The following is a 26,067-nucleotide window of genomic DNA, read 5'->3' as shown; positions in this document are numbered from 1 at the left end:
TCCATAAAGAGAATGTGCACACAGAAAACACAACCCAAAGGGAGTTCCAAGAGGTAGCACCACACAAGTTTGTTGGTGTGTTTTTGTATTATTCATAATGTGTGATGTAAATCGATTTGCTCCCACTTCCACTGCTGAACATAAAGCGAGTCCCCAACATGTTAATCCTTAAATTTCAAAGTATGGCAGAATTAGTTTGAGAAAGTAAGGAATTTATGCAAGTTAACTGTCCTCTATAATGATAGAAATGTGTGTGTATGTGTGTCTTTTGTATACCTTTTTGTCAGCATTATATTTCTCCAATATGGCCTGGGCTCTTTCCTCTCCTCCATCAGTGAACAGCATGATAATCTTGTTGCAGTTTGCTCTGCTCACATTAGTCTATCAAAGAAAATAAGCATGGAGATTAATTATTTGTCATGTTTTTAGCCACATATGCTGTGGGCACATGGATCAATTACTCTTTTGGATAAAAATATTCAGGCATTCACTAAAGCCTTTGCTTTGCATTGTTGCTTAGATAAGATTTTATCTAGCATTTTCATCAAAAACACCCATTTTGGATAATCAATACTCCACACAACTTAAAAAAAATTGTTAAAGGCAGTTTTCTTCTATCCCAGAGAAAGCCTGCATTTTTTTATACTGTTAGGAAGCCTGGGTACTGTAGGAGTCTCAGACAGCAGATTTAAGCCCAGGATCTTCTTCTTTTGCGAGGCAACAGTGTGAACCATTCCACCACAATGCAGCCTCTATCTATGAAGATGACATATATATATATATATATATATATATATATATATATATATATATATATATATATACATATACATATACACATACACACATATATATATATATATATATATATATATATATATATATATATATATATATATATATATATATATATATATATATATATATACATACACATATATACACACATATATATATATATATATATATATATATATATATATATATATATATATAAATGAGCAGACAAATCCTACGTTTTTCACCCAATAGATAAAACCTTTTGTTATGAAGATCCACCTGCATTTCATATAGTGACATATATTTTTGCTTTGTCCAGCAGAAAAGGTTATGAACAGCTGCTTAGATTCATTGGCAGAAATTCTAAGCATCTTACTCTGAATCCTATCAAATATGCACTACTTCTAACCTCCTGCATTAATATTATTCAGTAAAAAGTAAGGGATGGGATTGAATAGTCAATTTCAATTAGGAAAGTTCATAATTGAGGGAACTGTCCTGGACGTTTCTGTGTGTTAGCTATAATAAGAGGTTTGAAATGTCTAATTACACTGAAATGTGCTTCAGTGCTTCCTTTATTAGCTCCTTTGGCACCGGATAAACTGAACCATCCTTTATGACAGGAAGTGAGACAATAACATCCCAAAATTTATAGCGTCAACAAACCTGACAAAGTGGCACAGATCATGAAAATGTTAATTAAAAGCGTTTTAAAAGCTATTTCACGCAACAACCTGCTGATAGGTTTTGAATTTTCAACAGCAGGCTGTTAAACCTACAGGTGGACTATGAACATTCCACTGCTGCAATAAAATCTGCTTCTTGCCAAAAATGCATGAAGAATGTAGATTTATACAGACTCAAATCGAGATTATGAGCTATAAAATTGATTGAGGTGCATTTAAGGTTGGAGCGAATTTTACTTTATTAGTAGAAATTCTAAACAAGGGGGTGAAAACGAGTTACACTGGATCACCAAGACGCACATTTTGTAGTTCATCTTCTGGACATTATTAAGGAGTCGGCAAAATTGCAGGTGCATTTGCTTCTCTTTTCCTGAGTCGCTATAAATTCTCCTTCACACCTTTCTCTGACCTCATGGATTTTTCTATCAGATGAAGGAAATGTGTTCAGGAAATAGCAGTAGGAGGTATTATTTGGAAATGTTCCATCATTACTGAGGTTCTCGTCAATCAAATGTAACATTGCATTATTTCTTTCACTGACCAGGCAGTTGAGTTGAGGCAACACATTTAACCAGCAGATGGCAGTAAAACACAACAATCTGAGGCTGTCAACAAAAATGGAGGCAACACTCATTCAAAACTTGCTTTACAACTTGTGCACTCTCTCAGCCCAAAGTCAGACAAAATAACACGTTTTTCTTACCGCAGAGAGCTGCTTAAAAGCAAACTCAAAGCCCTTTGTGTAGTCTGTAATTCCTTTAGCGCTGATGTTCTGCACGGCATCCTTCAGCAGCTTTTTGTTCCTCACGTTGGCTTGAACCAGACGGTCGAAGCACGCCGTGTTTTTCACCAGTGTGTTAAACTGGGTAACAGACAGGACAGGAGTTATGACCTGAAATTTATTCATACAATTATAACATGTGTGCAAATTCAACACATCATACAAATGCAGCACACGCACACAGACACACAAACACTACCACCTGGCCTTGGCTGTTATCAGGCAGTGGTAAACAGACACATTCATCAAGCTCCACTAATTGCTTCACATCCTCAGAGCTCAACGATTTGGTACCCATGGAAACAAGATTCTGTTATATAGAAACGAGCTTAGGCAACCTCACTGTCTTTTTTTAAAGGTGAGACTTGCTTATTTCCACCTCACAGTGCACACATGCACAAATACTCCACCCCCCAAAAAATGAGGTACGTTTGAGTTTGCTTCAGGAGTGCCTAGGAGTGAGGAGGAAAGGCATTTTTAAAGAACTCCCAATGGCAATAAGTAAAAAGACAGAATAAATTAAAAACACAAAAAGAACTTCTAATGATAGTGCAGGAAGGGCATGGGACAGCAGAGCAGCCAGCTGTCCCATTCCCAGCACATCTATTGTGTAGCAGAACTCTTCTGAAACAATACTGCACCTCATCGATCTCAACTAATCAATGCATCTCTGCGAGATGGCCGATAGGGAGGCTGAAACACTGATGTACAAAGACAAGCAGGGGGGCAAAAAGAGCCCTGACTATATGTCTGCCTTGATCAGTATGTGTGCATGTGTGTCTGTGTGCGTTTCCAGGGAACCAGGCAGCCTTGAAGTTCCTTTTAGAATGACAATAACAGACATACACATCTCTGCTGGACCGGAAAGCAATACAATATTGGCTATGGCACATGCACAACACAAAACACCAAAACACACAATGGAAGTTCACATGACTGACTGTGTAGAGCAGATGGGAATCTGTTATCACATAATCTATCTAAAGCAGAAGTGAAGAAGGTGGGTCTAGCATGTGGGATGGTGAGGAGCAGAAAGTGAGAGGAAGAGAACGTGTGTGTGTGTGTGTGTGTGTGTGTGTGTGTGTGTGTGTGTGTGTGTGTGTGTGTGTGTGTGTGTGCGTGTGTGTGGTGGTGTTGGTGGCGGGTGGTGGGGGGCTAAGCACGAATGTGAGGTGTTTGCCTTTTAGAGAATAATGATCTCATAAAGGGTACGTGACAGAGAATTATAGTTTTATCTGATTTAATTACTTTATTAAAAAAAAATAAACACTGCTATACAGAGACCTGTGGAATGACTAAGAAAAAGCCATATTCTTTCATTGTAAGACTGCCTTTTTGGCCCTGCACATGAATGTGAACGCAGTCTACCGCAAATTCCACTATTCTGCCGTGATCCTATTACAACAGCTCTTATATGTGTGTGTGATGGTCCAGGCCTTGGGAATGGATTAGTGACGACACAAGAGAGAAGACTAATCTTCAAGCTCTAATCCCAGCGGACTGTCTTCTATTCTGGTTTACTACTCAGGCTTGCTCACTGGACTGACGCTGGCTAAAAGATTGATGCCAGCAAAACATGGCTGAGCAGGTTGGATAAATGTGGTGGAGGCTTGTGGTGTGAGAGGTGTGGGAAAGAGAGAAGACAAGGGTAAAAAAACAGAAAGAGAGAGAGAGAGAGAGAGCAAAAAAGGAAAGGAAGAGAGGCAGCCATTAGCAATCGTCTGACCTGACCTGCTGTGAAGAACGAGCGCGAGCATCTTCCGTGACCAAATGCCAACTTAGTCCCTGGGCTACTGTTAATGAGGAGGGATTTGTGGGTAATATCAGAGACTAATGATTTAGTGACAGGTAACAACACCCTGAGGACCAGACATCGGGCAGTGGATATGTGTATGCATGTGTGTGTGTGTGTGTCCGTGTGTGTGCATAAATGAGTGAATCAATGACAGAAAGAAATAGATATGGTGACTGACAGAAGGAATAATGATTTTTGCTGAAACAGGAGGAAATTGACACTGACTTACCATTATGTAACTGATATATTGCAGCAGGAATATTATAAATCCATTTCATTTTGACTTTAGCTGTCTTGTTGTTTTTGATAACCTCCCTGTTTCTTATACTGACATTATGCTTAGCAAATAATATTGTTGACAGCTAAAAATACAAAACTGCTAAAAAATAGAAATGTAAAAAAAGACAGACTGGAACAATGAAAACAGGTAGCCGTATGATATTACAGGTTGCAAATAAGTCCTAAGAATTATTGTTAAAATTATCAACCAAACTTTAGTTTATGGTTCTTGACTATATAAAATAGGTATACTGCTGGCTTGTTTGAGCCACATAGTCTTAATACTTGTCTAAACTGCAACAAACCTAAATGAAGTTTTTAGTACCTTGATACAACCAGGCAAGTTCTTTGGACTATAGATTCATCATAACTCATGCACTGTACTTTTAAAGGGTTCAAGTTCAAAAGTCATAAAACTGAGTCAAAACTGAATTGGATTTCAGTGTCTCTACAAATCTCTCACCATCTCATTTTACACACACACGCACACACACACACACACACACACACACACACACACACACACACACACACACACACACACACACACACACACACACACACCAACAGTAGCCAATAATTGCACATCTTTGCAGAATCAAAAGTCCACCATGAAACCGAATACATTACGTCCAAGACAAAAGGTCCCTCGAGAGAGGAAAGAAAGTCGGAATGGCTGTCATTTGCAAGGAGAACGAAGACAGCTCCAATCTCTATAAAGACCTGTCTTAATAAACACCTCCACAGGCACCCATCTACGCATCACACAATCTCCTGATTGGCTCTATTTAAGTGTAATCACAAGTGTGGAAAGCTTAGAATAGATGGCCAGAGAATGAAAAGCTGTAGAGGAAGAATGTAATGGAAGTGATGGGTGGGCGAGAAAAGTAAAAATGAAGGTAAAAAACAGAAGGAATAGTGAGAAGAGGAATGATTCTTGGCTGTGTATAGAAAAGTGTAGGCATACAGTGTAAAGGAAGGGCATTCATTGACACAAAGAGATGAATGGAGGTATATGGTGAAATGCTGACAGGAATTGCATGGCTCAGTGATGAAAAGAACAAATGATGGAGAGAACAAGAGGGTGATAAATGTTTCCTGGGGTTCACTCCACTCAGAGGTGCAGCTTTAATTCCTTTAGGAGCGTTGGGAATGGACATACACAGCCACAGCCACATTTGAGGGCCTAGAGGTGGGGAGGGGCCATGTACTGCAGAGTTTTAATCCTGTACACCAAATAGAGCAGTGGGTATTTCATTAAAGGCCTGTTTCATGGTGGCCAGACCAGAGAGAAATCCATATTTCGTTACTGGTCATCCATCTCTCTGCCTCTCTTTTATTTGTGTGTATATGTGTGTGTCTGTGTATGGGCATTTGTTGTGTATGTGTAAAGATGTATGTGAATGGATACGAATTGGGTGTAAATTCTGACCCCCCCCCGTCACCTTCAATAAACAGACCACCCAACATTCAGCAAGTGGGCAGTCTAATAATACTCACACTGACTACGTTGACATAGTCATCGTCAGAAAGAGTCTCCAGCATCTCGCTGACAGAGGTCCTGATCAGTTTTAGCGTCAAGCCAGACACACTCCCACTCCTAAAAAAAAAAACAAGAAAGAAATACCTGACAGCTTCTCACAGCAATCTGTCTGCTCAGTTCTTGTCCTGTGAGATTTTACTCGATGTAATTAGAACTGCTTCTGCCTTGGGAAATACATTACACTATGTGGCAAAGCTAGAAAGGCATGCATTTCAATCAGGGGAAATCATGATGGATGCAGGAAGGTTATGGATCAGTAAGATTATCAAACAACTCACGCATCCACGAGAATTAGCATATCTTTCGGTGAGGCGGCTCCTTGAATGTACCTAGATGGTCATAAATGAATGCAAACACATTTCTGGACTGAGACACATATACTCTGAGGGCCAACCATTTGCATAATCATTTATGCTGAGAAAATACAATAAAACTTTACACACTTGAGTCATATTTTCATTGTCATATTAATATAAGACTGAGCGATATGGATGACATTATGTTAATAACTCAATGGTAATGATTTAAAGATGAAAAAAGGTCAAATCAGTAGCTATTCAAAGCAATCAACAATTAGCTGTTTTTACAAATTATTATTTTTAGAGCAATACAAAATTTTATCACAAAAAAAATCTTTATTCCTGTAGTGAATACAATTTGTGTGCTGTGTGAATGCACTCAAATTTATACAACCTGCACGGAACAATCAATTAAAGACTAAAAAAAATGTATTCACCAAATTTTCACAGTAATAATAATCATAACAATATTCCACTGAAATGCAATAGGCATTATTTAATTGAATTATTTGACTGAATTAAAAAACCCTGCTTACGTCTAATTAGCTCTACATGTAAACAATGAAATAGATATACAAAGACACATAATGACATAAAAGTTTAAGTTTTGTATTCTGACTAACACTGTTATCCTTGAGCCAGTTTTCTTACCATGGCCTCCTGCGCACATCGTAGAGATCTATTTTACTAGGGGTCTTACGAGCGTCCATCCAGGGAGAAGCTAAAAGACGAGATTTGAGATGTACTGAGTTTTCATCACAATTAAAGCAGAAAAACAAACAAAAAACAGCACACTACATACTATTTTGGCTAAATTTCTAATATATTTAACTAATATGGGGCGACCATGGCTCAGGGGGTTGGGAAGCGCATCTGTAACCGGAAGGTCGCCGGTTCGATCCCCGGGCTCTCTGTCCTGGTTGTTTTGTCCTTGGGCAAGACACTTTACCCTACCGCCTACTAGAGATGGACCGATCCGATATTACGTATCGGTCCGATACTGACCTAAATTACTGGATCGGATATCGGAGAAAAATAAAAAATGTAATCCGATCCATTAAATATCACGAAAGCACCTCACAAAACTTGCAACACGCCGTAACTCGCCTCAGAACGTTAGCACGTCGGAGCAGTATGCATCACGTGATAGAGCGGCTGTGGCATGCGGGACCTGTCGGTGGTCTGGATAGCATGTGGAGCTTCGCTAGCAACCCGGCATTTCAAGTTATCCCCGAGAGAAGTAAAGCAAGTGTGTAAGTCCATCTCTGAATGTTTGTAAAGCATTCCTGCGTTAAGCTTACCAAACGATATATGGAGCGACTGCCTCTTCTGGCTGCTACTTCAATCATGAAACTGCTTAATGATCAGCTGATCGGCTTTTCTGTCGCGAGTCCGTCTCTCTGGTTTGTTTTTGGCCCACTTTGCACCAGAAAGAGGAAACCATCGGCTGAACAACAGCAGCACGTTTAAGCTTGATCAGCTGTTGTTAGAATTTATTTATTATTACTTTCTACTCGAGGATCTTTTTCTACGTAGCTGACGGCTGGTAACTATGGAAGCCCGTTTCCGCCACTAAAAAAAAAAAAAAAGGATCCATAACTCAAAATTTCGAGTTATTATCTCGAAATTTCGAGTTATTTTCTCAAAATTTCGAGAAAAGCAACTCGATATTTCGAGTTAGCGCTGCCAATCAGTAATCTACGTGAATGACGTCATTTCCATGTTACCCGGAAGCTGAAGCCCTCAGCTACAAATGCTACAGCTAAGCTACCGGTATTACATCCAGTCGTGAATGCACAGATTGCTGAGTGTTTTCAGCCTGGCTTCACAAATGATGAAATCCCTGTGTTATTAGCTGAATCACATGGTGTTACTATCAGCAAACATACTTTAATTTGTTGGGATCCGTTTTTGAGTGCGCGGTCCTGCGCCATATGCTTCCGGGTAACAAGAAAGCGACCTCATTCACGTATATTTTTGATTGGCAGAGCTAACTCGAAATTTTGAGAAAAGTAACTCGAAATTTCGAGTTATATTTCTCGAAATTTCGAGATAATAACTCGAAATTTCGAGAAAATAACTCGAAATTTCGAGAAAATAACTCAAACTTTTGAGTTATGGATACTAGCTTTTTTTTTTTTTTAGTGGCGGAAACGGGCTTCCACAGGTAACTGTGCAGGGGCGGATCTAGCAAAGTTTAGCCAGTTAATGCCGATAGGGCATTAACAGGGAAAAGGGGGCACAAAGACATACTTTTCTTTCTTATTCTCATTTAAAATGTCTAGCTTTTAATAAATAATTATCCGAATCTTACACCCAAAGTTTTAATTTGATGTAAAATGAATAGAAGTGAATTACTGTATATAGTGACTATTAAGTCTAATATATATACCCTAGTAAGCTATAGTACTTTTTCCTTCCCAAAGGAAAAAGTACTATAGTACCTTTGGGAAGGTACCATCTGTGCAGTCTGCAATTTTGTTGAAGAAAGATGTTGAATCTATTTAATATTTCTTGAAAAATAATTGATTTCTGTGCTTTTTTTTTCACACTGCATCAAATTAAGGTTGATTACGTCGATTAAGCATCATGAGGTGGAGCGTTAGGGGTGGTTCCCTATTTTTTATTTATTTATTTTTGTTGTTGCTGGGAGTTGGAACCCTATTAGTTAGGTTGCTTAATATTTACGCTAAGTACTCTTTAAAATACCAGAATAGGGAGGATGGTGTAGGTTTAAGTTTATTAGATTGATCAGTATTGCTGAACTATGAAATTTTTTTTTTTTTGCATATAGGTATAACAGAATAGCTTTAGTGTAGTTGTTGTTTTAAACTTGAGTATGAACTTATACAAAATGCAGCAAGATATTTAAAAAAAACAGTTTTGTTGATTAAAAAACACCATATCGGATTCATATCGGTATCGGCAGATATCCAAATTTATGATATCGGTATCGGTATCGGACATAAAAAAGTGGTATCGTGCCATCTCTACCGCCTACTGGTGTTGGCCAGAGGGGCCGATGGCGCGATATGGCAGCCTCTCTTCTGTCAGTCTGCCCCAGGGCAGCTGTGGCTACAACTGTAGCTGCCTCCACCAGTGTGTGAATGTGAGAGTGAATGAATAGTGGAATTGTAAAGCGCTTTGGGTGCCTTGAAAAGCGCTATATATAAATCCAATCCATTATTGTTATATGATAAAATCATATTGTATTTAGTGTCATATTCTGCTCAGGAGCCGTTGTGTACATACTACATTCTGTGACATAATGACAGGCTTATTGGATCGATCAATTTATTATACCGTCTACATTATAACATGTTTTAAATCACTAAAAATATTTATGAGGGAAAACACGCACAAATTATTTATCGGAGACGCACAGCTATTAGTGAAGGGCACCATAAAAACAAGGAAGTATACTGAGAGTGAGTGACTGCCTTTCATGCATGCTAAGAAGTAAAAGAAAGGATAAATCAAAGCCAATGCAAATTTATGAATATGAGACATAAACTTTTGTCATAAAGCTATAGAGTCGATGATGACAGGGAATCTCATGAATAGAAATAGCTTGGCAAAGATAACACGCATACAAGAGGGAACAGCAATAGACAAGTGCAGACGCACATAAAGTCAATGTGAGCTTAATTATGCGGGCAGTGGATCAGCTGGAGGCACAATCGAAGATAGCAGCGGTCCCAGATCCAGCTGTACACAGTGGAATATTCTCCCATGTTGCTTGTCTGTGTTTTATTGTGTTATGGTGTGTTAATATCTGTGCATTCCTGGATTATCCTTTTTTGTTACACATTTCAATGTTTTTTTTCCCTTGCTACCTAGCCTGACCTGTCACCCCAACGTGATGTTTGTGTATTGTATGTACGGTCGGCAAGGTCTATCATCTCGGTTGTGGGCAACTGCAACTGACAAATAAAGGCTATCTCATCTCCTCAATTACTAAGCAGTGTGTATTTAAGCACATACAACTTCAGAATTATATGAACAGACACATAAAAACCTATTCAAAGGCAATGTTTGGGTTGTTGTCCCCCCCCCTTTGTTTCCTTACCTGGATAATAGCGAGCCAGGCCAGTGGCACTGCCAAACACCTGCCAGAGTAGGGTTGGGTCATCCTCTCTATTCTTTCTAAACACTTCCTTCAGTTCCTCTGTCCAGGTTAATTCATTCAGCACAATGGTGGCTGGATGAACAAATACACATGAAAAGCTCATTTATCAAAAGAAAGCATGCATATGAAAAAGAAATACGTCATGAACCCACCAACATAAGCAGAATTCAATACATTATATACTCTAATTACATTTTGATTTTGTGTGCAGCTGTAAAATAAACATTTTCATGTCCTTGTGGGTTTTCTGCAATCATCTTTAGAAAGCTTAGCAAAGAGATATGGACAACACAGTTTAACACATTCATTAAGATTCACACACAGGCCTCACTGTCACCCCAGTTGCCCAGCAGAGCACGACCAAATATTTTTCCAGCACAAACAGAAAGCGCTTGCATTAGGCATCAATATCAAGGAATAGTACTCAGACAAGTAATGGCTTTGCACAGACACAATTAAAGTATTTTACCTAAAACCACCAAATAATCTGCATGACTGCATGTGCAGAAGTTTTGTGTGTGTGTGTGTGTGTGCATGCTTTTGACAGATAGTGTGTGCTGTGAGAGGCAACAGGCATTATGGATGTAATGACACAGCACCCAGACAGCTCAGAGCCACATTAAGACTGATGATGGATGGAGACACAACACATGCTGCCCCCAACTCTATCTGTCCTCTCTGCCGCTCTTCTTTTTTTTTTACCATCTTCCACTTTTTTTGTACTTTGTGGCATTGCATATATTTTTTTATGGGACTCTGTACATCTTGACATGTGGCTAGAAGTATAGTGTGCATGTGTGTAAGCCATATTGCTATCCTGTATTGAGCGTGACGTGTCTCATTGATGTGCAAAGCAAACAGTGTTCATTTGCATCTATGTCTCTAGAGTGAAGAGTTAATGAAGCCTCGGTTGCCAGGAGTGCATGTTTTTCATTATAGAAAGGGAGAGAGCATGAAGCGTGTGCACACACAGTAATATATTTCTCTCATTAATCATTGAATTTTAGAATTTTAAGGCAAGAGTCAAAAAAATACTACTGCACTTGTTAGATAATGATAAAACTGCAAACTATATGTATACTTTTTATTGAAGACTGATTAAGTTAGGCCATTGGATAGATAGCACAAGCCATCTTGTTTTATCCAAACAGCTTGACAGTTAAATACAGCGAGATGATACTCACGTGTACTAGACTGTAAGACGAAATTATGGCACAAGGCAACCACAAGCCTCTAACTAGTAATTTGTTGCTTTTTAATGTCTCCACTGGTTGTGAATATCCCTGAGTTAGTCATAATCTTTAATAAGCTAAACTTCACTGCTGCTTCATAAGGGAAAGACTATCCTCGGGTTGCCCATATTGCCAATGACACTAATGAATTCCCTGGATACACATGTATGCCACACTGAATTCACACCTAGTGATGACATAATCTCATTGGGACATCGTGGGTGCAGTATAATTCACAAAAATATGCAATATGGATTGGTGCATATTTTCCCTATTTTTTGACTGCTTTAATTATCAGTCTTTTCCTTATAGAAGCAACAGTTACACACTGTATAACAGTGAAAGCTAATAAGCAAAAATGTTCTATACAGCTACAGTACAACATGCTCAGTTAAACAGTTATTTATAGTTAGTTTAACATAAGAGAGAGATAACTACAAGACATTAAATTTCCCATCATTACTAATTAAAAGAATAGTTGGATATTTGAAAGACTATAATGTATGTCACAAAATAACCTCTGATATGGAAATATTGCTGGCTAAATATCTAATCATTGGAGATAAAAACCGTCTTTGTTTTTCTAAGCGGCACAAAATTTGCTCACCTGCTACATTTGTTTATGCCATACAAAAGCTATGGTGAAAATTGCCTTTGGATGACAGAAGTGATAGGCAGCAAACTGGAGGGATTTTTGCATCTACACAAATCTGGCACTTGAATTCCAATCACAAGCAGTATTGCCCTGAGTGTGAAAGGTGAAAGATGTCTGCTGAGCTCCCTGTGACACAAGATGACATTACAGTATGTGTGAATTTGTAAATTAGGAATCATTTTTGCAGAAACAGACGTGTGTGAAATTGTTGAATAATAAAAAAAAAAACTCGTTCCACAGTCTTGGACAAGTTAATTAACCCAACAGGATTTATTATTTCAATCATATCAAATGCAGTGATCTCTTATATATAATAAAAAAAGAAATGTACCATTAACACAAGAAACACCTGGAAACAGAAAGTGATGCGCTGATTCTGAGGGATTATTTAAAGTTTACTTTAGGCTACATTTGTGCTGAGCTCACAAGAAATTCTTCTATATGACTGGCCTATAGCCAGGAGGCATTGGGGTGTTTTTAAAAATTAAACAAATGCATGTTTAATATATATGATTAAAATAAAAGCAAATCGACTGAATACAAAAGATGGACATGGCCACTGACACGTCACTCATTGCTTAGTGAAGCATCTGTTGTAAAGTTTTAAGTGCTTTTTTCCATATTGGTGCTTTATAAATGAACTTAAATATCAAGCATGGATCTGAGAGTGAAACCAAGGGACACTCCCTCCTAAGACTGTAGCGATCACATTGAGACCATCCATTCAATGTATTCTGCTCATTTGATTCAGGGTCACAGGTGGTGACATCACAATTGCCATACGGCAAGAGGCTGGCCAGGTCACCAACCTGTCACAGTGCTAAAACATAGAGAACCAACCATTTACACACACCATTCAGCACTGTCCCTGGACAGAGCCTGCATAGACACGGGTAGAACATGGAAAGGACTGTTTAGGCGTGAGGTGCTAGCCACCACATCACTGTGCTGCCCTTGGCTAGGGACCATAATTTACCAAAAGAACATTATGTTACATTCAGCTTCACTTGAAACCAGTAAGGCCATGAACTCATCAGGAAAATAATTAGTGAGATCAGAGATCACATTAGACAAAGGGTCACTTTCTTATGGATTTCTGCAGCTGAACTTCTTATTGTAACCAGCCTTGCAGAATGCAGATGGAAGACAGTTAAACATTGGCTGGAAACTGGGTCTATCCTTCATATACAGTCTGTATGCTATAGTGCTCTGAAAAAAAGATTTTGTCACCTTGCTGATTTCGTCTTTGCAATGCAATTGCAAATTGCATTACATCTGACATTAAACAATGTCAAACATGTTTATGATGATGTAACAGTATGGGACTTCTTTGATGGATAACTTGCCAAAAACCCTCCAGTGTGGCTGAATGAAAACAAGTCTGCAAAAAAGCTGGATGAAATTGGTCCAAAGCAATTTGATAGACTCGTTGCTAGGGATGGGTATTGATAAGATTTTCACGATTCCAATTCCATTTTTGATTCTGTTTAACGATTCGATTCTTTATTGATTCTCTTATCGATTCTTTTTAAAAAAGGAGAACACTAAGGTTGATTAGCTTAGAACTTTGTTTTATATCTTCTCTTTGAACAAGATAGAAATTTAGGAGTAACATGGCCTTACAAACCCAACAGTGAGATCTTAAGAGATCCACAGCCTATGGCTCTTCAATGGGGTGTCACAGGGTCCCCAGGAAAAAAAATTGTAAATGTAAAATAATAAAATAAATATTCTTCTGTAGCAATAACAAAGTATAACATAAATTATTCAGTAGCAATTACACAAGAATATCCAGTAATGTCCCTGCCTACAATTAAACACATTCACTTACCAAAAATCGGGGCATCTGCTGTGGCAAATGGGTGCAAGCCTTTTACCACAAACTTAATCACTGCTCGGTGACATTCGTCTATCCTGGCCTGAAAGGAGACGCTACCGGTAGACTGCAGTGAGAACTGCCAGCATCTGAGGCAGCCAGACTCTGTCTCTCTCATCATGGTCGCCTAAATGCACAGTAATGGCAGGTTTTGTAATAAGGCAGATCGCGCTAACATAATATGCACTGTTAGTTGATTATTTACCTGCCGCATTAACGGGAGAGGACGTGCAAACGTTACCGCTGCTGCTGGGTTGAGATTCACGAGTCCGGAGTGGAATTAAAAACACGACATTCATTTGAGGTCATCCCGTGTTTTGTGAGCAAATGCTTTTGCATATTCGTAGTGTTTCCTCCCTTAAATGAAATATCTACTTTTCAAGTATTGCAAGTTGCCCTGTTGTCATCCGTTCTCGTAAAGTATAACCAAACCTTTGAGCGTTTGAGCTGCCCTGTTTCCTGCCAGGTAAATGACACACTCCGCAACGTGGTGACATCATTCGGGGCGACTGGAATCGATAAGGGAATCGTTTGCAAAAATGGCAAACAATTCCAAGGAATTGAAACAGTGGGAACCGGTTCTCAACAAGAACCGGTTTTCGATACTCATCCCTACTCGTTGCCATTCGCCAGCTGTCACAAACACTTGATTGTAGTTCTTGCCGTAAAGGGTGGCACAATCAGTTTTTAGGTTTAGAGTAATTGTGTTTGAATCATTTTTTTTCTATTTCCATTTATCTATGTCTAATAATGAAATTAGTTTGATGACATGAAATGTGGCACAAATACTACTAAATTTTACATTTTTATATTCAGCTTCCACTTGTATATCCACTGAATTAAATTATTTTCTATTTCGTCTGATATACTTTTTTTTGGTACTATGTCCTTCAATGGACATTTTATGCTTTTGTGATCTTTCTGTCATGCCTGTATCCTTTCCAATACTGGCCTCACACACATGAGTCTGATTTCATAAACTTGTCACCCACTTTACCCAGAAAATCTAATTTTCTCCAGCTGAGCAAAGGCTATTCCGGGAACATTTATAGGGTGGAGATTAAATTGGAGAGTTGAAACCTCAATAACTATGAATCTTCTGACCTGGAATACCAAATACATACTCCTTCACATGTGTCCATATCTGACACAATATATGAGCCTGCGTATGCTCTCAGACATACGTTTTTCTCCATATTCGCAGTGCTTCTTTGAATACATTAGTTAATTTTAAATAATTTTCTTTAGCTAGATATTCCTAGAGTTTGAAATTTAAACTTAAATCTGAAAAACAAGTCTCAATCTCAAAACAAAATTGCATGGTCTGGTTCTTTATTTCCATACCTGAGATTGTTGCCCACAGTGTACCGCCAGGTTTGAGTCCTTCCTCGTAAACACACACACACACCTAAAGTTTCTTTCATCTCGCTGGGTAGGTCCCAGAAGCTCAGCGTATCCATGCATACTCATTACAGGCTACCAATAAACAGCATCCTTGTGAGAGAAAGGCAGCGTGAGTAGCTGTGGCACCCAGCCCAGATTAAAGGCCAGATAGGGATCTCAGGGAAAAATTGACAAATTCACAGCAAGTTCAAAAGAAATGCTAATAAACTAGACTTTCCACCCACAGATAACAAAACCTGACAGCTTTCCATTCCAATCTACATTTCCCTTTTCTGCCCATGTGTCTGGGGTCAGCAACAAGGTGAAGCAGGTAACCTTGGGGCCAGACGGTTCCCCAGCAGGCTGAGGTCCATGCTGAGGAAGTCATTCCATCCTGCTGTCTCTCCAAGTCACTGCTGACGCATTACTTTCCACTGCACTGATTCCACTACACCAATTACTGAACATCTTACCACAAACACACAGATGTCTTTCTTCACAGAAACACAGATACAAACACACATCATTCAGTAATGCTGCTGCAAGATGGTTTAAAAAACCAGATTGTAATTAAACTGGAATCTTTCTGAAGTTCTTCGAGAACCAAGGCCTACTGTGGTGACACATACTTGAGCAAATCACCTAAAGCTTTATTCCTCTCCTCGTAAGTCACACTATATTAAGGACATCACCCCACAAGTTGAAATCTAAAAAATAGAATAAAGGAAAAGCCACTTAAAAATATTACATAATTCAAACCACACTTAAGCTATTCAGCCAGGCACCCTTAAGTCACTGACATTCAATTTGAGCTGTGCTAATGTCAGGGAGACTCTCGAGATTTAAATTATGCTGTATCACTCAAGGTAAATGTCAGCACATGATGTTGAAATGATCAGAAATGTACTTTTATAACAAAAGGAGCAAAAATACTCTTTAACAGGATATCAATCCATGTTACTAGATAATGCTTTCTTCCTGCTTCGACTATTGCTGTCCAACAATACCCAACAGCCTCCTCAGACATGTTCTCACTACAAGACATACTTACAGGATATGTGACGATCATTCACTATGAATCCGTCAAATGATTACCTGCTATATTTTAAAACTGTTTCAAGTAAATATTGCACTCGCTTTGTAGTATGAGCTGGCAGGCTAAAGACTTTTAACATCCAATGTGACTGAAACAGCCCCATCAAGTAAAGCCTGAGTATGGGATGGTATGAATAGATGAAAACAGCCATGACTATAACATAAAGCTGCTTAGGTTTTAATTTTCCTGTATCCAGATCATGACAACCAAATTTTTATTCAACATGTTTAAGTTTTTAAGAGATTATCATTAATATTCTCTATAATCTTGAGTATACATGATCCTATTTTTGTTTTTTCGCATTCTGAGAAACTGACTACATGTTCAGTGAACATTCACCAACCTTTCACAAGTAGCAGGTGCAGTGAAATGAACCATTCTGTTCTTAAAAAATGCTGACAATGCAAATGTACTGATTGATATATTTCAACAGATGATATTATGGTTTCAGGATTTACACACAATCCAGTTTATAGTGCAGTTCAGTTGCACATTGCATTCTTTTATGGCTAACAGTATAAAATACCTGTGCCAAGAATAAATATAAGTGTCCACTCAAGCAAAAATTGCATGCATATATCTATTATAGTCAATATCTATAATATAGTCTATAGATATAAGTGTATTATATCTCCTATATCTATCTATTTATATCAATCTGTTCCTAAAGACATTCAATAGCTGCAATATTCATATGAATAATACATTTATGATTTATAATTTTAATAAATGCATACTTATCATTCTAGTTCTGGTTAAACAGAGTATTAAACTGAAAGCTGCATAACTACCAATAGCAAAAATATTTCTAAACAAAAAAAGAAAACATAAACACATAAATCCTTTCAGTTGTCGTGCCTCCTGTTCTTTTATATTCCAAGGGCAGGCAGCTTTGTTAAGTAACCGATTACTACAGGAGAGCTTATTACTTGTATGAGGCTTTTTTTGTTAAACCCATCTTTTAGCTAAGGGCAACTTTGCTTGAGGCACAATCTGTAAAAAACATTTCATAATGGGTTGGTGTGTCAGCCGTATCCATAGTAACCACTTTGGTATGTGTGCGTGTGTGTGACGATGCACTCACAGCCATCATAGATGTCAGTGGGAATGTGGACAGCCGTGTGGTTGTAGTCAGTCAAACGTTTAAACGAGGGGTCCTCTTGAAAGTCTGGTCGAATCCTGTTCTTTCTTCCCTCTGTCTCATTTGCATCCAGCTGAAAGGGGAAAAAAGATTCAAAGCACTATCTATGGCTGTTCTCACTATAGGTTTAAGAAATCATAGCAGACATCTTTATGTAAATTAATGAGGCACATTGCACATATATGACATGGTTTGTTGGTCTCCATAAAAATGAAAGACTTTACAACAGCCTGAACGCACATTCTCAACAGCTCATCGCTACCATAATAACAACATTGCTGCACTTTTCACACCCTGCATGCTTTAAAAAAAAACCTGACTGTTTACGTGATGATGTCTCGCTTTTTTTCATTTTATCATCTTCATTTGGGAGGAGGAGCCGGAGACACTCAGATTGTTTATGCCCCTTGTGGAGATTTATAACTCCTGCCGTGCATTTGCCAATTTACATCAATGAGAGCAGTAGAGACAGGGAGGAAAAGATGAGATACCGATGAACGAAAGCAGGGTAGAGAGGGGCCGAGGTAGTGAGGTGGTGAGAGAGGCAGAGGGGGAGGGAGAAATGGTGCGAACAGTTGCTTCCTAATAAAGCAAGAGCCTAGCCAGCTCATACATCTCATCTGTCAATTAGAGGAGAAACATGGCAGAGACCTCTTCACCTGAGAGAGGCTGGAAGGAGGGATGACAGAGAGGTAGCTACATGGGAAGAAAAGCTCCAAGAAGCAGCAAACTGGGGGCTGCAGTACAGAGCTAAGACGATAAGAGAAAGCGGGGGTGAAAATGTGGTGATTTTTGCAGGAGTAAAATGAGGGAGATGAGGGAATATGAGGCAATGAAGGCGGGGTGGGGGTGGGGATGCTGTGTAGCAAAAGCACATTCATGATGCATGTATGACCTATGTGTTTGCAGGGGCTCAAAGAGAAAGAGAATAAATTAACAGAGGAGGGCAAAAAAGCACACTCACATTGTCCTTTGCGTTGTAGTAGGCAATTTCATCATCCTGTAAACAAGTGACAAAGAAGCACAAAAAATGCTTTTTGGATGCTTCAGGGTGTTGCACAAAGAACCCTAACATTTATGCAACTATTAAATATTTGATCAATTTCTAAGCAGTTCTTTATTTTGCCATTTGTTAATTCTATTATTTAGTTAAAAAAGATACTAGTCTGTGTTTTTGCTTAAATAAATAAGGTATGGTCATATTTCACCATGTCCCTCTGTCCCTGCAGCCATTTGCAATGCTCCAGGTAAGCATTTTTTGCCTCTTAGATAGCAATGTAATAACTGCCTCTGTGACAAGTATTTTTCCTGAGCATTGCTTTTTTCTCTTATATAATTGTTTGCCACCCGGGTTGTTAGAAGGCAAAGCATCTGTCATTGAAAATGAGGGGCATGTATCATAACACAGTGTATAATGAGCAATAAACCAGTTAACAAAAGGAACTGTACTCACTGCTAATGATGGATGCTGAAAACATGTAAAAACTATTCACACAATCAAATTATTCTAAGTCTAGCAAACTTAGACTACATGCATCACCATTTGTGTATCTGTGCGTCTGCTAGACGTAGGAACACAATATGATATTTTCACAATTATTCACTCACAAAACAATAATATTAGTATGATTTTTAACATTGTGCAATATGTAGAGTATTGCAGTAGTGATTAATCAACATCAAATTTTGTCCTCAAACTTTGTCACTATCAGATTTATCCAATAAGATAAATTGGATTTCACTTCAGATATTTTTTTAATTTAATTTAATTTATTTATTTAATTTTTTTTTTTTTGGCAAAATGAGATTATAAAGCATGCCAACACTATCACTAAAGCCTGCGGTAAAATGTTGCCATAAGATGAAGTTAGTTATCTGTCTGAGATCGAATAGGTTGATGTTGGCTGCATGAACGTCACATGCACTCAGTTTCTGGTAATGCACCAGTTAACTGTGATAAATCGTAGAAAATCACAAAATCTGTTGTTGTCTGCATAGACAGAAATTCACATTTAACCACTACACTTGCGCTCAGCAATCTTGCTGTTCTATAAATACAACCAGCTGGCAGCCAGTTGAGTCAAGTCCCCTCGAGTTGTGCTCACTGACAAAGACTCATTCAAACTGATGCCAATATGATGGCAATCTGTCTGCATTTATAAATTAGATGTGAATTATTTGAAAAGCTTCAATCAAAAATGGTCATTACTGTGCCACACCCTCAAGCTCTGGGCAACAATTAAGTCACCCTTAGTTGAAATCGGCAAAGGAATGTGAACAATTACCATACAATTACCAGGCAGCCATTAATTTTTGTTTGGTTGCTGCCCTATTTTTACTTGTATGGCTGAGTCATTAGCCTTTTCTGAATTAGGAGGTAGGTTTGTTGAGCTAAATGTTTCCAGTGTCCAGACAGTTTTTCACAACCTGTTAATGTAGGTTTGCTCAGCTAATGTTATCTCAGGATAATAGTGCATGAGACAAGTCGTCTTGTTTCCCAGACAGCTAGTATTCCCAGAGTATTTTAATTAATTTAATCAAATATAAATATTTAGTGTCCCTGTATCGATATATTATCCCCATCCTAAATACAGCAGTACTATGCTGTATCATTTTTTCATCCATCCCTAATAGATAGCACATAAAAAACACATATAAACGTGGTTTTTTTTTCTGTATTTTCTCTCTCTCTGTTACCTCGAAATCATCTTTCCACTGATGCTTCATTTGAAACTCTTCAGCAGCTGTGGCCAGTTTCTGGGAAGTGAAATATGACAAAAGATTTAGGCTGGAGCAGAGCAGGGCGATATGACCAAAAATATTTATCACGATATACATTTGAAAATTTGCGATAACGATATAACTGACGATATAATTGACAGTAGACAAAATACTTTACAACTCCTGAACTTTATTAGTGCAAAAAAACCCCAAAAAACATCAATGTATTTTCACTTAAGCAGCTTTTTTAAGTGCATTAAAATTATATAAAAAAAATAACAGTGAAAATGCAAATTCCTTGCTGACAGTTTAACCAAAAGGCATTTCCAGTGGAAACTGGCCAACATATCCTCAGCATAACCATGTATAATATTCACAAAACTTAAAAAGAGGTTATACACACACAATACGGTGTTGAAGCACAGTACGTATCACTCCGCGAGGCGCCTGCCTACGATAGCCGTAATGCTCCGATAATCCACCAAGCGGTGCGGGTTTGTAGCTCAGCAAAGTTGTACTGAAACATTTGACAAATTTTCAAGTGCCGTGTACCACATAAAATCGTTTCGAGGTCAGTAAACACAACCAGAATTCATACATAAGGCACACGGGATTATAAGGGGCACTGTCGATTTTCAGAAAAATCAAAGGATTGATTTTAAGTGTGCCATATTTTCCAAAAAAACACGGTAATAATGACAGCCCACTGGCATGCTCTACCAAAAATAGTGCTTTGTTGTGTATCTGACGGATGAAAGCTAAACCAGTTCCACACCACTGAAGTTGCAGCATTTTTACAAACCAATTCTGTTCATCTGTTTCATTTAACGATCCACTTCTGCTCTTCTCATTCTGCGTCGCCGCCATGTGCGTATGTAAACAAAGGCACTGCGCATGCGCGTTTTACCCATATTCTATCGCGATATTTCATTTTCCTATCGTTGCATAACATTACACTGGTATTACCGTGAACGGTATGATACAGCCCAGCCCTAGCCTGGAATATATACTGGGTATCCTTCCTTCAAAACATCTCTCTCATTTGAGAAAACCTGAGCAAAAGAGAGCACATTAGAAAACGCGGTGGAGACCACCCTAGAGACAAGAGAGAAATGATTATGATCTCACTTGCAGAGCTCAAACCACAGGGCTATCAAGGTCTTGCAGCACTCACTGTCCGCTAAAGGCCACGCCACAGAGTATCAGAATGTCAAAATGAAAAGGTTGTACTGTAAGAAAGTAGTGTGTGGGTGGGTGTGTGGCTGAATGTGTGAGCGAGTCAGAGAGTGTGAAACATAGAGCTAACTGAATAAAATAAGTTGGGTTCAGTGCAGGAAGAAATGATGGATCAGTGAATAAAGTGAAGAACAAATAAATTACCCACTGAAAAAGCTATCAATCAAAAAGGAATTATATAAAGGAATATAAATGTAATTAACCACACTTGTATTATTATATGGTGTTTACCTGACAGTGTAAAGCACCTTGAGGTGACTGCTGTTGTTATTTGGCACTATATACATGCAATTGAATTTAATTGAAAATGTAATTAATCTCACCTTTAATCTAGTCATCTCTCCTGCAATTGCACATATACGTGCTGTTTTGTTACTTCTTGCAAGTACAAACTATAATAACAATGCGTCTTCCATCTGGGAACAAACAAGTTCTGATGTGCATCCAGCGAAATAAACATCTATCCAAGATCACAAGGTTGAAATGTAATATATATGTCTTGATACTGAAAAATCTTGAGATATTACCTTCCAGTTGTGCTATACAATTCAGGTGATGCTTACATTATAATTTAGCAAAGTGTAATTTCATCTTCTGAATTCTTTTTTTTTTAATGGAAAGGAAGGCAGAACTGAGAAATGTGCTAACAAAAGGGGAAAAAATGGCTCAAAAAGGGGACAGAGTGATAGATACCTTATTTCTACATTTTTACTTTGATTTGTGGACTAATTTAACCACGAGGCCTGCATCAATTTTTAAAACATCTTGTTCCAAGTTTCATAACTAGTGCCATAGAAATGGAAAAGGTAAGAGGTTAGAACAAAAGTGCGATAAGGAATGAAAGCAAAGAGCAGGACAAAGAATCTTCCTTCACAACACCAAAGTTAAATCATGTTAGAATCAAATCTTTTTATATGATTACGAAAAACTGTTTTTATAGCTGCATCTTTGTCTGACAACCATCTGTTGGCTCGTGCAAGCATATATAACAGGCATGCTAGATGGACACATCTTTGGATGAGATGCTTATATTATTTTGAATTGGTATTTTTACGGAGTATGTTTATGTGACCCTGTGTCTGCTGTCGGCAATCGTTCCATTTTGATCAACAGTTCCATTCCTTTGGCCTCCAGTCCTGGGCTCTGTTCCAGACCTCTCTCTAGCTCCCATGCACTGGATGTCAACCGCTAAATATACACCCTGCTGCAGCTATATACACACGTACACACTGACCAACCCAAAACAGTGAAAAAAATGTGAAATGATTACAAGCATTGTGACCGATGTACATTGTACATAAAAATTGCATGTGCTAACAATGCATCAAGTGCTGAATCGTATTTACCAGTTAGTGGTAGCAAGCATCATAGTCAAACAGAGTCAGACACTGCTCCCTGCTACCACCAATCACTAAAGCGTTTAGATGTTGTCAGTGATTCCAACTGCATATCTAAATCAAAAGCTCTGTTAAAAGTTACAGTTTTTGGAGTAAAATGAAAACATGTCCAACTGGCAGTTGCACAATGCAGACAAACATGAGGTGTCTTGTTATTTATTTTAAGCATTCCCACATCGTAATGAAACCATTGCTATTTTTAAAACCATGTGTTTGGTTAGGGAAGCCTAACTCTGCAGATCGGCATGTTCTACTCTATTTTAAAATGTTAAAGTTGGCCACTTATGCTCATTTCCAGCTTCATATTTCTTGTTCTTTGAATCTTTTTGACTCTACAGTGGTGTGAAAAAGTTTTTGCCCTCTTTCTGATTGCCTGTTTTTCTATATGTTTGTCACACTTAAATGTTTCAAATGAACCAAACAAATTTAAATATTAGACTTGTAGAGGAATTGTGGCCCACTGTTTTTTGCTGAAATGTTGTAATTCAGCCACATTGGAGGGTTTTCGGGCATGAGTCTGCTTTTTAAGGTCATGCCACAGCATCTCAATCGGATTCAGGTCAAGACTTTGACCAGGACACGCCAAAGTTTTTATTTTGTTTTTCTTAAGACATTCAGAGGTGGACTTCCTGTTTTGGATCATTGTCCGGCTGTAGAACCCAAGTGTGCTTCAGCTTGAGGTCACAAACAGGTGGCCGGACATTCTCCTTCAGGATGTTTTGGTAAACAGCAGAATTCATGGTTCCATTTACCACAGCAAGTCTTAAATTTCCTGAGGCAGCAGAACAGCCCTAGACCATCACACTACAACTACCATACTTAACTGTTTACTGTTTTCAGGTGGGGTTTTTTTTAAATCCTGTCATAATGTGTTGCTTTTTGAGATCTTTTAGCCTGCTTCACTTTATAAAACAGGTTCTATTTAAGTGATTTTTTGATTCAACAGGTCTGCCAATAGTCAGGGCTGAGTGTGTTTGGTGAAACTGAGCTCAGGTTTCCAAAAAATGCAGTTTTTTGCAATTAATTCATTATTTTAATAAGAAGGGCAATTACTTTTTCAAACAGAACGAGGATAACTTTTCTCTCTTAATCAATGAAATCATCATTGTAACTTATCTTATCAAAATAAGTTTGATGATCTGAAACATTATGTGTGACAAATATGCAAAACACTAGTAAATCAAGAAGGGGCCAAACACTTTTTGACACCACTGTATGTGTCGGTCAGTGGAAGTTGATTCTAAACTGTGCCGATGCACTTGTAAAATCATCTTGAGGTCATAGATAAGTGTGACATTGGTGCCCCTGATAATGTTGCTTAGCAACAGGGAGATCCCAAAATGAGACCATCACTTATCAAAGAAACTTGACTCGGCTAAGTTTGACATAAATGCCTTCAGCAGATACGCTATGCAAAAAATAGAGCATTTTTGATCTACTGGCGAGATTTGTGAGTTGTCAAATGTCAACAGTGTAGCATCACATCAACCCAAGTGCACTAACTGAGCTTCATCAGATAAACAGAAAACCAGGCTATTGCTCATAAAATGATAAGCTTGCATAATATCAGTGCAAAAAGATACAGGAACACATAATCAAGGTAGTCTAAAAACATATGGATAGGCATTATCCATATGTTCCCTTGGGTTTCTCCTTCAGCAAAACATTGTATCAGAAATGATACATGCATATAACCAACAGCTGTTCAACTCCTGATACATCGTACATCATACTTAAGCCATTAGTGTGACATTCATGAATTATATAAGACTTTGTGTGAAAAAAACACATGTGAAAATCCCTTTTTTTGCCTGACTGTATATGAACATGCACATGCAGATACCACACATCTACACACGCTTCCTAAGAGACCAACAGGCATGTTAAAAATTCATGACAGGGCTTTGACGAGTCTCCACTACCCCCTGGGAGATATGGGGGAGGGTGAGAATGAGTGTGCGAGGAAAGATACCTAATTACCCTTCTATTTTGCTTGCATCCCTCTCTCTCTTTCTCTCTTTTTTATGTCAAACACATACAAAGGTTATCAGTCTAGCCAAAGAAAGCAACAACATAATCAAATGTGCTTTGCACTGAGGGATCTAGATTTGAAGAGGCTACTCAGTGAGTGACAGCTAAACTCTCTGAATGAGCACAACAGTTCATTAGAGCTGCTGAAAACTGCTGTCTCTGCCAATTGATTAGAAGCCACTGTTACTCCACTAAAATGCACAAATTTGCACTATAATGGATTACACTCTGCAAAACGCCCGACCTAATGGTTTTTTAGTCTCACTTTCACTAATTGTGAAAGTTGGACACCATGATGAGCTCACTCTTTCAGTTCATGACCACTGGAGACCTGAGAAGAACTATCACTCCTCTGCAATTGGCAGCAGAGCGTAGCATGGGTACCAGGAGAGTGAGAATTGGGTATATGATTCTTGGGAAGAGAAGTTGTTTTCAGACTCGTACTGATAAAAATTTTTACTGGTTAAAAGTTTAAAAGACATCTAAATATACCTAAAAACCGAGTTACATTTCATTCAACGTGGCATTGAAGTTGGGTCGTGTTCTCTGGGGGACGAGGCGGTTTAGAGATTTCAGGGAGAACAGGGGGAACAAGAGAGAGTTCTCAAGAATAATGCAGTCTATGACAAAAATGTTCAATAAAACCTACAGGCAGCGCAACTGAAGCTAGTTAGTAGTGAGCTCTATCTTTTTTCTCAGATGAACATAAAAATGACCTCATGATGACTCTAACAACTGCTGTGCAGATTAATATTCTAAGAGCCAAATAGGGCAGATACAGCTTTTAACTACTCATACTCACTGATGTATAGGATCATTGTTCTACTGCCGTTGAGAGCTGACCTGAGTGCTAGGTAGTCCTACTAGTCCCACAGAGAGATATTTCTGCCCTGCTCTCACCACTCTTAGTTGTCATTCTGCCAGGGCCGCCCAGCAGCCCACCATGCATTTAGTGAGAAAGCAGAGCACAGCTTAAAGGATAGACAGAGAAGATGAGACAGGCTCTG

The 26,067-nt window shown here is 38.4% G+C and overlaps 1 protein-coding gene across 2 annotated transcripts in view; it reads right to left on the bottom strand.

The window, feature by feature from the left end:
• The window catches only part of LOC308389756 (voltage-dependent calcium channel subunit alpha-2/delta-1), an 80,936-nt gene that overhangs the window by 33,473 nt on the left and 21,396 nt on the right, over positions 1-26,067 (bottom strand). For both annotated transcript variants that reach the window (XM_080871282.1, XM_080871283.1), the window contains exons 4-12: positions 20,373-20,432; positions 18,640-18,675; positions 17,619-17,748; positions 10,233-10,364; positions 6,815-6,884; positions 6,143-6,193; positions 5,822-5,921; positions 2,170-2,328; positions 277-381 (exon numbers count right to left, since the gene is read on the bottom strand). In XM_080871282.1, the coding sequence (XP_080727408.1) occupies positions 277-381; positions 2,170-2,328; positions 5,822-5,921; positions 6,143-6,193; positions 6,815-6,884; positions 10,233-10,364; positions 17,619-17,748; positions 18,640-18,675; positions 20,373-20,432 (843 nt within the window). The remainder of the gene's footprint in view (positions 1-276; positions 382-2,169; positions 2,329-5,821; positions 5,922-6,142; positions 6,194-6,814; positions 6,885-10,232; positions 10,365-17,618; positions 17,749-18,639; positions 18,676-20,372; positions 20,433-26,067) is intronic.

This window comes from Rhamphochromis sp. 'chilingali', assembly GCF_963969265.1.
Source record: "Rhamphochromis sp. 'chilingali' genome assembly, chromosome: 2".
In the NCBI taxonomy this organism is placed as follows: Eukaryota; Metazoa; Chordata; class Actinopteri; order Cichliformes; family Cichlidae; genus Rhamphochromis; species Rhamphochromis sp. 'chilingali'.
The sequence above is the reverse complement of the archived record's forward strand: the minus strand, read 5'-3'. Positions and strand labels throughout refer to the sequence as shown.